The sequence below is a fragment of the Plecotus auritus genome, assembly GCF_963455305.1.
Source record: "Plecotus auritus genome assembly, chromosome: 8".
NCBI lineage: Eukaryota > Metazoa > Chordata > Mammalia > Chiroptera > Vespertilionidae > Plecotus > Plecotus auritus.
This window is the reverse complement of record NC_137782.1, coordinates 129,827,542-129,840,913: the sequence shown is the minus strand read 5'-3', so window position 1 is coordinate 129,840,913 and position 13,372 is coordinate 129,827,542. Positions and strand designations below refer to the sequence as shown.

Genomic DNA, 13,372 nt, shown 5'->3' with positions numbered 1-13,372 from the left:
ATTCTATCTTACATTTCAACATTTTTAAATAGAGTCAGTATAAATAATATATTTCCTTCAACAACAGCATAAATGTGACAATCAATGGCAATTGCCAATATGTAGATACAACACGGGTTTTGGCTTAGTGGAAAAACTTAATCCCTTGTAGCAACATTGCTACTCAGGGCGAGTCTATTACTACCATGCTTAGAAAGAGGCTAGGCTGGAAACACAGATTTTTTTGTGAATTCAATTGACTTTTAAAAGTTGGCAACTAGTTTTTAAAAAAAGTTAAGCACTATGCAAGCCAACAACCATTTTGTAAATTGTTTCTGGTCCATGGGCTGCCAATCAGCAACCTCTGATTTAAATTCTAAAGTTCTAGTGGCATCCTTATTCACTTTAGCTTACTGAGAAATGATCCTCGTTTTCTGTTACCTTCCTGTCAATAGAAAGTTTTGTAAAAAATGAATATTTGAATTTTGGATCAAATATCCTAATAACTAGAATTCTTCCCAAGCAAGTTGACATAAATTAATTTTAGTACTTTTATAGGTGAGAAAAAAGATGCTTAGAGATATGGCATAATGTGCTCCAATAGCACAAAGCTGATAGAACTTAAACCTTCTAAGTACAAATCTTTTGTTCTTTCCAATCACCCTGTGTTATAGACTGAATTGTGTCAACCCCAAAATTCATATGTTGCAGCCCTAACATCCAATGTGACTCCATTTGGAGATAGGGCCTTAAATGAAATCATAAGATGAGGCCCTAATACAATAGACTGGTGTCCTTATAAAAAGAGGAAATCACATCAGGAGGAGGCACAGAGAATAGCCATGCGAGGACACTGCAAGATGGTAGCCATCTGCAAGCCAAGGAGAAACTAACGCTGATGGCACTTTAATCTGGGACTTCCAGCCTCCAGAACTGTGAGAAAACAAATTTCTGTTATTTAAGTCATACAATCTGTGCATATTTTGTTATGGCAACTCTAGCAAACAAATGCATACTGTTACCTCAAAATAAATACCTATACTAATCATTAAGACACCTCAAAAAGCTTTATATTACCTGCCATTTGTGTTTAAATTAGCAATTCCATCTGATAATTCCATATTTCAAAAGAGGCACAAAAATATGGAGAGCTAAACCTGAGGTGGATCATTTGATCACATTGAGCTTTTGACCCTTACTATATAGAGTCATGTGAATAACATGCTGACCACTGCTCTCTACAAGTGTGTAAACAAATAAAGAGCAACAAATTAGAATAAATATATGCCTTAGGTGTGTTACAATGCCATGTTCTAATAATGCAAAGCTCTGAAGGAACCTAAAAACAAAGAAGAAATCATAAGCCCTGCTTTACTAGTATTTCAGTTTGTTGTTTTTTTGTTTGTTTACAGAAGATGGTATTTATCAGTCCATACAAATATACATTATCAAAACCTGTATCAACTTTTTTATAGTTTATTCTCCAAAAACAGCACACAGCCATAATGCCTAACTAGTAACTATTATATAACTAGAGGCCCGATGCACGAAATTCATGCAAGAGTAGGCCTTCCTTCCCCTGGCTGCTGGCACCGACTTCCCTCTGACATCTAGGACCCAGGCTTCCCTCTCGCACCCGGGACCCGGGCTTCCCTTACAGCCCTGGCTTCATCTGGAAGGTCGTCCAGAAGGACGTGCAGTCTAATTAGCATATTATGCTTTTATTATTATAGATATTATTATAGATGGTAGTTATTGTGTGTCCCAAGTACTGTGAAAAGAGCTTTACACACATTATTACAATCAATCCTCACAATAACCCTACCCTCAGTAGGTATTATGTCCTTCTTCTTACAAATCACCTTTGGGGTTCTTTTTATTTTACCTTCAAATATCTCAAAAATGACATTCTTGATGAATCTAGATCCATTAATACACTCTCAATCTAAAATATTTGCTACTTCTAAAATATTTTAAGTCCTATCTAGACATTTATAGAAGAGCAATTACATCTGCACATAGCATAAGATAAAATAGAGATTCAAACCAAATTCCTGAAATCATATATATTTCCATTAAAAATCAATTGAATTAAGTCATGAATCAAAAATGGTCAAATATCAGCAGTTTATATAGTTCAAGTTTATATGAGATGGAAAAATAAAAATAAAAAAAGCCCTTACCTTAATTAAGGTGACCCTTTCATTAGCTTAGCCAGTGGTTGGCAAACTCATTAGTCACCAGAGCCAAATATCAACAGTACAACGATTGAAATTTCTTTTGAGAGCCAAATTTTTTAAACTTAAACTTCTTCTAACGCCACTTCTTCAAAATAGACTCGCCCAGGCCGTGGTATTTTGTGGAAGAGCCACACTCAAGGGGCCAAAGAGCCGCATGTGGCTCGCGAGCTGCAGTTTGCTGACCACGGGCTTAGACAAAAATCAAACACAGATAATTTTATGGGGGAATACTTTTTCTGCAACACTTATCATCAATCAAGAGGCTGACTCTTTCAATTGGTTCAACATGTGAGATGGTTTTTCATCCAAAATGACAATTTACTACTGTAACTTCATCCACAGTTCCTAGTTTTCCCATCTCTGACACAAACTTGATTTCAGATTAACAATATATTAACTAGAGGAGAAACCAAGATGGCGGCATAGGTAAGCACCTAAACTGCTGCCTCGCACAACAATTTCAAAACTACAACTAAAAGACAGAACGGACACCATCCAGAACCACAGGAAAGCTGGCTGAGTGAAAATTCTACAAATAGAAGGAAAGAGAAAAGCTCACAGAGAATTGGAGGTACGGCAAAGGGTCTTTGTGCACGCAGAGAGGAAGGGCGGCTGAGAGCCTGGCTGACTTTCTCTGGCGGAAGGGGGAAGGAAGCCCCTGACCGCACTGAACCCCAGTTCTGAGTGCACTGAACCCCAGTTCCAGGCAAGCCCCTGGGGACCCACGCTCTTACGGGGGGAATCTGGACTCTCAGGCGGAGACTTGGGAGCCGGGGAAGGCAGAGGTCTGAAGGCGCGCGCGTGCCAGTGCGCACAAAGGCTGCGGAGGTTGCCACAGGCTTTCCCTAGTGGAAGGGAGTCAGAAGCTCCTGACTGCACTGAGCCCCAGTTCTGACTGCACTGAACCCCAGTTCCAGGCGAGCCCCTGGGGACCCACGCTCTTGTGGGGGGAATATGGACTCTCGGGTGGAGACTCGGGAGCCGGGGAAGGCAGAGGTCTGAAGTCGCACGCGTGCGTGCAAGGGCAAGGCTGACGGGAAGCCAAGACTGTCTGCTCCGCCCTGAGACTCCACCCCATCCAAGCTGAGCACAGAGGCTATTGCAATTTGGCAAGTCTAATCCTATAAGGCTATCTCCAGCACCGAACTTCTCCCAGCGTAGACACAGCTGATCCTTACAGCCAACTGGCCTGGAGGTCAATTCCTCCCAGTGATACCAACAACAATCAAGACTTAATTACAACAAGGCTGTACACACAGTCCACAAATGGGGTGCACCAAGAGTGTCCACCTCAGGTTAACTGGGGAGGCCGATCCACTGGGCCATATAGGTAACCTAGCACACAAATCTATCCTACCAACTCAGGGAAGCAGTGAAAATGCGGCGTCAAAGAAACAGATCACAAACGAAAGAAATGGAGGAAAACAAACGACTGGATATAGAATTCAAAACCACGGTTATAAGGCTTTTCAAGAATATCCTAGAAAAGGCCGATAAATATAAAGAGACCCTCAAAGATATGAAAAAGGACCAACTAGAAATTAAACATACACTTACTGAAATAAAAAATATTATACAGAGACCCAAAAACAGACTAGAGGAACACAAGAATCAAGTCAAAGAATTGAAATACAAAGAAGCAAAAAACACTCAACCGAAAAAGCAAAAAGAAAAAAAAAAATCCAAAAAGTTGAAGATAGTGTAAGAAGACTCTGGGACAACTTCAAGCATACCAACATCAGAATTATGGGGGTGCCAGAAGAAGAGAGAGAGCAAGATACTGAAAACCTATTTGAAGAAATAATGACAGAAAACTTCCCCCACCTGGTGAAAGAAATAGACTTACAAGTCCAGGAAGCCCACAGAACCCCAAACAAAAAGAACCCAAAGAGGACCACACCAAGACACATCATAATTAAAATGCCAAGAGAAAAGGACAAAGAGAGAATATTAAAAGCAGCAAGAGAAAAACAGTTAATTACCTACAAGGAAGCACCCATACAAGTGTCAGCTGATTTCTCAACAGAAACTATGCAGGCCAGAAGGGAGTGGCAAGAAATTTTCAATGTGATGAATAGCAAGAACCTACAACCAAGATTACTCTACCCAGCAAAGCTATCATTCAGAATTGAAGGGCAGATAAAGAGCTTCACAGATAAGAAAAAGCTAAAGGAGTTCATCACCACCAAACCAGTATTATATGAAATGCCGAAAGGTATTCTTAAAGAAGAGGAAGAAGAAAAAAGTAAAGAGAAAAATTATGAACAACAAATACATATCTATCAACAAGTGAACCTAAAAATCAAGTGAATTAAAAACCTGAGGAACAGAATAATCTGGTGAATATAATAGAATCAGGGGCATAGAAAGGGAGTGGACTGATAATTATCAGGGGGAAAGGGGTATGGGGGGTTCAGGAAGAGACTGGACAAAAATCATACACCTATGGATGAGGACAGTGGGGGGGAGGTAAGGGCAGAAGGTGGGGTGGGAACCGGGTGGACGGGAGCTATGGGGGGAAAAAGGAGAAACAATTGTAATAATCTGAATAAAGATTTATTTTAATAAATAAATAAATAAATAAATAAATAAATAAATAAATAAATAAATAAATAAAAATAAAAACAATATATTAACTACATGCTAACCATGTGCAAAGTTATATTCTAGATATTTGGGATTTCCTGCCATTTCATGGTCTCCTATTGATACCATAATGATTAGCTAGGTATTAATAATAGGAAAGAAGCAAAGAGAAGGCCAGACATTATAGGCATGTCATTTGGGCAGCTTCACCAGGAAGCTGCAATTTCCCACTCCCCAGGGAACCACTAGCCTACTCCCTGCAAAACACTGTGGGGACTGAACAAAGGGGAGATAGATGCATTTACTGTGCGATTGCGGTGGTATAAGGAAAATACCTGCCAGTCACCTGGGAACAGAGATCATTGGCCAGAATGGGCATGGCCACTGCCAGTGTGTGAAAATTTGGGAATACATAATCCCCTAAACAAAGGAGTTCATGCTCTCTTGGCACTCTTGTTGCTCCCTGTCTCTCTTGTTGCTCTTGTAGCTCTCTTGTTCCTGCTTCCTATATGGTCCACAGCCATGTGGACTCTACAAGCAATGGACTAATGGACTGCAGTTGGGAACACAAGCTAAGCCAGCCTGATGCTGGCTGGAATGTGCAAATATGGAATGGAAATTCAGGACACTGGCTCTGATTTTAGCCCTACTAAAGGCAAAATGGAACTTCTTTCTTGGGACTCAGGAAAATGAAAGCTTGGAAACTCAGGGGTTTGACTCCACCAAAATAAAGCTTTCTACAATATCACATCCTTCCATGTGAGTCTCGGAAAATTTCTTTTCTTGGGATATCACAAGAAACCCACTCCTGCTAACAACATTGGTAATACTATTAAGTATCATCAAGCTAAAGACATAGTAAATAACCTAAAAATATCATTTGACTCAAAGAATGATTTAAGTATACTTCCATTCAGAGCATAAGAAATGGTAAAAAGTTCTTCAGAAAATAAAAAATACCTAAAGTAGGTTAAATCTAAATCAAAATTTCATAAACAATAATGGTAATCTATTATAAGCAACAGATTTAAAAAATGTAAATACTAATATTTCATTAATTAAAAATTGAAATATAACTTTCTCTTCAAGTATTACATTCATTGTTGGAAAAACTTTAAGCCATATTAATGAAGAATCAGTAGGAAATCCAAACTATGGGTTTGTTTTCTTTATGCATTAAAAATGCTTCTTTGTGGTCCTCTATACAGCTGCCACTCAAAGTGAGCTCTGAGACCAGAAGCACCTCCTCACCTGGGAGCTTGTTAAAAATGCAGATTCTGAAACCCACAACCTGAAGAATCAGAATCTGCATTTTAATATGATTACAAGGTGATCCTATGCACATCGAAGTTCAAGAAGTACTGCCCTATAATATAGGTTCTTAACTTTGGCCTTAGGGGCAATATGAGTTTCATGAATCCCCTGAAATTCCACGCAGAAGTTTTTGTAAATGAATATATGTATGTCTTACTGGGGTAAGACTCCATATATTTTTATCAAACTCTCAAAGTAATAAATTACCCCAAGTAGATTAAGAACCACTGCCCTACAGGATTCTATGCCACAGTTTAAAAGTCAAAATATTTCGAAAACTATTTACGCTGCTCTCAATGAGGTCTGTTGAAGAATGACAAGAATGAAGGTCAGAACGTCACAGTGGGTCACGAAAGACCTTATCTGAAGAATTTATTCACACCATGCAAGAACTATGCCAAGAAACCAGTTTGGAGACATCTAAATAAATAATTCTCTACATGAGGTTTGAGATTAAGAATGTGTCTTGAAGAAGATTCAAACTGAGAAGTAAATAAATATAAAGTAGACATTTTTTAGAGATAGGATGCCATTAGATGACAGTGCAGGGCTGAATTCTTGTTGTAAGAGCTCAATCAGCAAATTTCTAATGTGAATTCTGTTTGATTTGGGATATGGGAGCATTTTAAGAAGTTAACTTCCAAGCACATTCTTCTAATACTTCATTTATGAGGAACCCCAACACACTTTACTAGTCCCACCATCTTCATCTTCTCTGGACCTTAGAAGATAAAATGAAGAAGAAATATGGCACAAAAATTAAAAGGGATGTGCTCAGGATATTCAGTGAGTTAGTGATAAAGAATGGCTCCTTTCCAGAAGGTTCTCAGTGATATATGAGAACTGTGTATGTATTTCAATCTTTTAACTTATCATCTAAGCATCTTTTCAGGGTGTGTATTACCCCGGAGCATAGACTATGTCTAACTTCTGTTTCCTTAAGGCATAGTGCCTGATAGAATTTAACTTCCTTGATAGGCACCCAAAACGTAAATAAAAGGCATTAACTGGTCTTTCTTGAGACTGATTCTTTATTGTACTACTACTGGAACTTGTCATCAGTGATGAGCCTAATACCTGACAGTCTGGTCTCCAGGGTAGATCTACATCCTACAGTACCAGTCATTCCAGGCAAGGAAAATGCTAGAAAATATTCAGGGTATCAAGTTTTCTCTGCCCCTTTCTATTTCCATGGGCATTAGGCAACTTCCTGGTTCTTTTCTTAGCTCTATTTCTTAGAACTATTAAAAGTTCTTGTTACCCAAGTACAATAGGGATTATGATACAATTTTCACACAATGTTAACTATTAATGTACCTCATTTATACACTAAACATATCCTGATAAAGTATAAATTTTAAATGCAATTATTCACTTATATTGTGTCCTCTCAATAATGATAACTATATAAAAAAATATAGTACTTTACACATATCATAGTCTCTCAGACATTCAATCAAATGTACATACTAATGTTTTGGACACATAATTAACTTGGTTATTTGCTTTTCAGCCCTAACAGTTTAAATGGTGGCTTTTCAATTTTTGACATGAAAGAGGAATAATAATAAGGACAGGGATACTGACATCAGTGATACTTAATAGACATGAGGAAGGAAGAGTAATGAAAAATAGGGAAGAAACTAACATTTACATAAACCAGCTTTTATGAGAGGCACTTGTGCAAACCTATGGGGGCAGAGAATACTATCTTGACTTGATAGATGAAGACACTAAAGTTCCAACAGATTAAACAATTACCTAAGATTATGAAGTTAGACAGTAACAAGTTTTGGGAGAAGAGGAGCGTAGGGGGAGTAGTAAGAGTATAGCAAAGGACAAGGAAGGGGACAAGGCAGTGAGCCCAGTTTTATGTGGAAAAATAAAACAATTAAAAGGAGACAAGTACTTAAAGGCAAACAGGTTAACTGAGTATAGGAGTAAATGGTTCCTCGCACATGTCACTGAACATTTTAAAAGTAAATGAATGGGAATTTTTGATAATTTTAAAAAATAAAATGATAGAGCCAGGATTTGTCTGATTCCAATGATCATGCTACAACCACCAGACTCACAGAGAAATTAATCCCATTATACAAATAAGTATTTACAAAAAAAAACAAAAAAACATTTTAACAGGAAATCTCACGTCATGGGAGTTTTATTTTTAAAAACACATTAAATACACTTCCAACAACAAAGAAGGATATAAAAATATGTACTAGCTAAGCCACTTAATCTTATTCTTTACCTGAAAGTGATACAGATCTAATCTAAGAGGTTATTGATATGTTACAAAACTCCCAGATTCTCTATAATAGCTCATACATTTATTTCCTCCAGAAATGTATTCTCAATTTTATAATTTCAATCTGAACTATAACTCAAGGCAGAGAAATTCCTTTGTTCATTCCCCACTGTTAAAATGTCATCTTTTCAATAGCTAAGATTTGGAAACAGCCTAGGTGCCCGTCAGCAGATGACTGGATCAGAAAACTATGGTACATCTACACAATGGAATACTATGCTGCCATAAAAAAAGAAGGAATTACTACCATTTGTAGGCACCTGGATGGAATTAGAAAACATTATGCTAAGTGAAATAAGCCAGTCAATGAAAGAAAAATACCACATGATCTCACTCATTTGGGGATAATGAAAAACATTATAAACTGATGAACAAAAAGATAGATACAGAGACAGTAAAGCATCAAACAGACTGTCAAATTACAGCAGTAAGGTTAGGGAGAGGTGGGGGAAATAAGAGATCAACTGAAGGACTTATATGCATGCATATAAGAGTAACCAACGGATGCAAAACATTGGGGGGTGAGGGCATGTATGGGAGTGGGGTGAGGGGGGGCAATGGTAAGATATGTACACATATAATACCTTAATAAAAAAAATAGAAAAAAAATAAAAATTGATTTTAAAAGACAGTAAAATAAATAAATAAATAAATAAATAATAAAATGTCATCTTTTATTGGTCTCCAGAGACCTTTTTCTAGTTTCAGTGGAGGCCACCTAGATCTCTTTCTCCAGGTCAGGTAAACTCTCCTCTTCCCTTAATGTAATGCCTACCCAGTCAGTGTACAATCAAAAAACCCTGAAACATAAAAAATGGACAAGTGCATTTAAAAATCTAAAGAATTAAAATCTAAGATATCTTAGTGCATCTTCATTTCCTTAAATTGGAACTTATTTGTATTTAAAATAATATTAAGTTCCAGAATATCACAAAAGCTGTATTAAATGAATAGATTCTCCATCACATCTCAAACATACTGTATTTAAACCTAACAACAGTCTCACATCCCCAGATCAAATGTTTGTTACCTCTTCTTCATCTTCTTCATCTTCAACATCCAGAATTCCTGAATCCTGTTCAGACTTGGGGCTAGTGCTTTCTATCTCCGTATCAAAAATTGTATATGCATCTTTCTTAGCTTTTCTCTTGCTACCTATTCTGGGTTGTTGCAAGACGATGTTATCCAAGTTTCTTTGTTGCTGGGCCTAGGACAGAGACATGCACACACACACATTATTAAGAAAAAAGAAAAAAAAAGCAATTAAGCATTCAAAAAACTCATTTTCAACAAATTGGTATCATAAAGAAAACATAACAAAATACTTAATACATATAATTTTAGTCCCAGAAATAAACCCAAACATATTAATGTATACATTTTTAACCCTGAAGTTACCCCTCTCAATTCATTTTCCCAGTTTCCATTGGGGAAGGGGGGAGAATAATCAGTCAATACAGTAATATCATCATACTTTTCAAATATACCCACTAAATCACCACAAAAACTAAATCTACCCATTCTCCTCTAAGTAGCCAAGAGATTAGTGCAAGGTAAATGACATGCTAGAACAATGTGGTGGGGGAGAGCTCAGGGGACTCTTAAAAGCAGTTGTGTGGATGTAAGAGATCAACACAATTCTCCTGATTAAAAATAAAATATCTTAATAGCATGATTTGAACTAACTAATCCAACAGGATTTCATGACCTTAATCCGTGGAAAACAAAGTTTTAAAGAATTTCTTCTGAACTCTTTGAGAAAAGGAAGTGTAATCCCCTCAACTTAATAAAATAGACTCAAATGATGTTGTGATTTCAATAGATACAAAGAGGTGGGCAGCGTCACTTTCCAGGGTCAACAACAGAAGTATTAAACCAGACGGCATTAGAGCTGGAAGTGACCTCAGTCCCCACTCAGGAGACTGAGGCCGGAAGACAAAGGATTTGATGGGGTCTATTTAGCAATAAATCAGAATCTCAATGTGTGATCTTCTAAATTCTGTACCAGTGATCTTCCCACCATTCCAACAGTCCCTCAAAGCACGGCAACATGTTTCCCAAAAAGGGGGGTTCTATGATCAAATAAATGGGAAACACTGCATATCGTGTAGCCTGCTTATAGACATATAATGTTTATTAACAAAGTAAAAATAGGGAGAACTTCATTTTTAAAAACTTCTTTGATTTAACCCAGCATAATCCAGAAGTATTTCATAATGGAAGTTTCCTCTTTTTAATAATACTTAATATCATCCTAAAATATAAAGCCTAAGAATTTTGACAGAATATATATACTTTAATCAATATATGATATTTCTCCTCAGTGACAAATGGATATTAGTTCAGGAGAAAATCAGTTTCCAAATATTCTGAATGAGATTAAGGAATTCAAGAGAAATATTAAGTATAAGATGTTAGTCCAGGCCGTGGTTAATAGGACAGAGAAAAACTTGAACTATGTGAGCTAGTTTCTGCCAAGAAAATGAAAAGAATCTGCATTCCAGAGATTTGAATCAATGGACAAACTTGTTTCTCTACATAGTACTCATTGATATTTTGCTTTGACTTACATAAAAATGGTAACAAACTGAAGTAGAAAAGGCATTCAAAAACACTTAATTTAGGTTTGTACATAAAACATACATATCTTTCAAGCATTAAAATTAGATATAGTTAGATACAATATTCTTTCTTTTCCTCTCAAAAGTAAATTCTTCCCCCTTAACTTTTAATGCAAACCACACAAAAAGGGATCGGGATCTCTGGGGAGGCACAAGGAAGGGAGAACTTCCTAAAGCTTTTATACTTTGAAAAGCAAGCCCTCAACTAAGAGTGGCCACTTGTCCCCTAACTCCATTCTCTCCTTCAGTAAGCAATACCAAAAACTTTTTCATAAGTTATTTTATTGAATCCTAAGTTAATTATTTTTCTATCACAATCAATAAAATAGTACCAGTGTATCAAAAGTAATCAAGAGAAACCACGCTTAATTTTAAATCTCCTATGACCTGTTTTTTTAAATGCTATGTATCTGGTTTTCACATCAATTTGGAAGAACACAAATTAAGATAGCAAACCCTATGTTGGAAATGAAAGCATTTCAAGTACTATTCCAAAGCTCCATCAAACCTGGGGTCTCTGTTAGCATTATCAAGGCTTCTCTGGTGTGTAAAAAAAGCAGTCAGGGCAGAGCTGCTAAGCAGGAACCGTCCAGGTTAGAAACACTGCATCACAGGTAGAACAATGAAATAAATTCTCAGATGTTACCCATTATGGCTGCAAATGAAAATTACCAGCTATTCAGAATGTATGTATGGGACTGGCAAGAGTGGAGAAGAGTAAATATAGACATCAACGTATAAATACATACATATATATTAAAATGAAAAGCCCTTGGTGGGGGGGAACCCTTCAGAGCTCTCTTCTAACACTCTAAGCTATATCACCAGGACCATTTATTCTGTCCCTCCAGAGACAACCTTTATGATCATGAGCCAAAGAAGCAGCTGCCTTCTGCCACGTGGGCTGAAGTGGAGGCAGGAGGATACGAAGCATACAGGTAACAGTTAGACCTTAGAAAGCATTTAAGCGTTTTCTTTTTCTTAGTTGTTCATTATTTTTTTGAATAATTTTTACACATTTAACCACCTCTTTCTTAAGGTCCCCTCATATAAACTCTTCTTTGGTTTCCTAATATATAGAAATTAAGCAAGGTTTGTTCCTCAATCCCTCTTTTCTTACCACTCTTTCCACTCTCCCAAGATCAAATAGCACATCTCCAGCTTCCTGTTATTACCAGGTGCTCTACCATCACCTCCATTCCCACATACCTAAAACGGAACTCATCACCTTCTTGTTATAATTCCCCTGCCTACTACTGCCAGGTTCTTCCTAAATCACATCATTCATCACGCCAAGTAAACATGGGAGAAATTCGGCAGGGGGCGGGTGGGGGGGGAGGAGATTTAAACAAGTACTACAAATCCAAACTCCACATCCGTCACTTAGACTCCACATAATGGAAGTTGAACCTAATTTTCCAACATATTTCTCCAACATGGATATTCCACTTGAATCAGACTCTACCTCATAATATACTAGGTATATCTCCACTTCTGTATCTCTATTGAATGACCTCTTTCTGCCTGACTCTAACCTTTCCTTCAAAACCCAACTAAATTATTCTGACTTTAGAAAGCCTCCTCTCACTGCCCTAATTCATGGTGCTTTCTTTCTATATTCCTGTTTTCAGTCAAACATATATTGAAGGTCTACTTGGTACCAGGCATTGTACTACACACTGAGTATAGAAAGAAAAAGAGTCTCTGACTCATGAACCTCACATCAAACTATTATGGAAAGCAGATTATGCAATAAGTATAATAGAAATAACACAGAGGACAGTGGGTGAATAAATAACGTAACCAGAGCTGTTTGGAAAGGTCTCAGGAAAGACTTCACAGAGGAACAGGTAGGATGCTCTTAAAAGATAAATATAATTTTTCCAAAGATAGTTAAGTAGAAAGTAAACAGCATGAGAAAGGACCATGTGTGAAATAATAACATTATCCACCCAAGGAATAAGTAATTTTGTATAGGGACATAGTTTATAAAGAACTCACAGGTAAAGATGTCATACAAAGCAGTTTCAACATTAGCTAGTAGGCAATGGAGAAACAATGAAATAGTGTAAGCAAGGAAATTACTTTATTATTTTTTTAAAATATATTTTATTGATTTTTTACGGAGAGGAAGGGAGAGGGATAGAGAGTTAGAAACATCAATGAGAGAGAAGCATTGATCAGCTGCCTCCTGCACACCCCCTACTGGGGATGTGCCCGCAACCAAGGTACATGCCCTTGACCAGAATTGAACCTGGGATGCTCTATCCACTGAGCCAAACCAGCCAGGGCAAGGGAATTACTTTAAAGCGAGGATCAGCATT

General features: G+C 37.2%; 1 protein-coding gene across 4 annotated transcripts in view; it reads right to left on the bottom strand.

The window, feature by feature from the left end:
- Nucleotides 1-13,372, bottom strand: part of EXOC6B (exocyst complex component 6B) — a 529,977-nt gene that overhangs the window by 318,813 nt on the left and 197,792 nt on the right. For 3 of the 4 annotated variants that reach the window (XM_080685494.1, XM_080685493.1, XM_080685496.1), the window contains one exon: nucleotides 9,458-9,634. The exons of the other annotated variant lie outside the window; for it this stretch is intronic. In XM_080685494.1, the coding sequence (XP_080541620.1) occupies nucleotides 9,458-9,634 (177 nt within the window). The remainder of the gene's footprint in view (nucleotides 1-9,457; nucleotides 9,635-13,372) is intronic. 4 annotated transcript variants of the gene reach the window in all.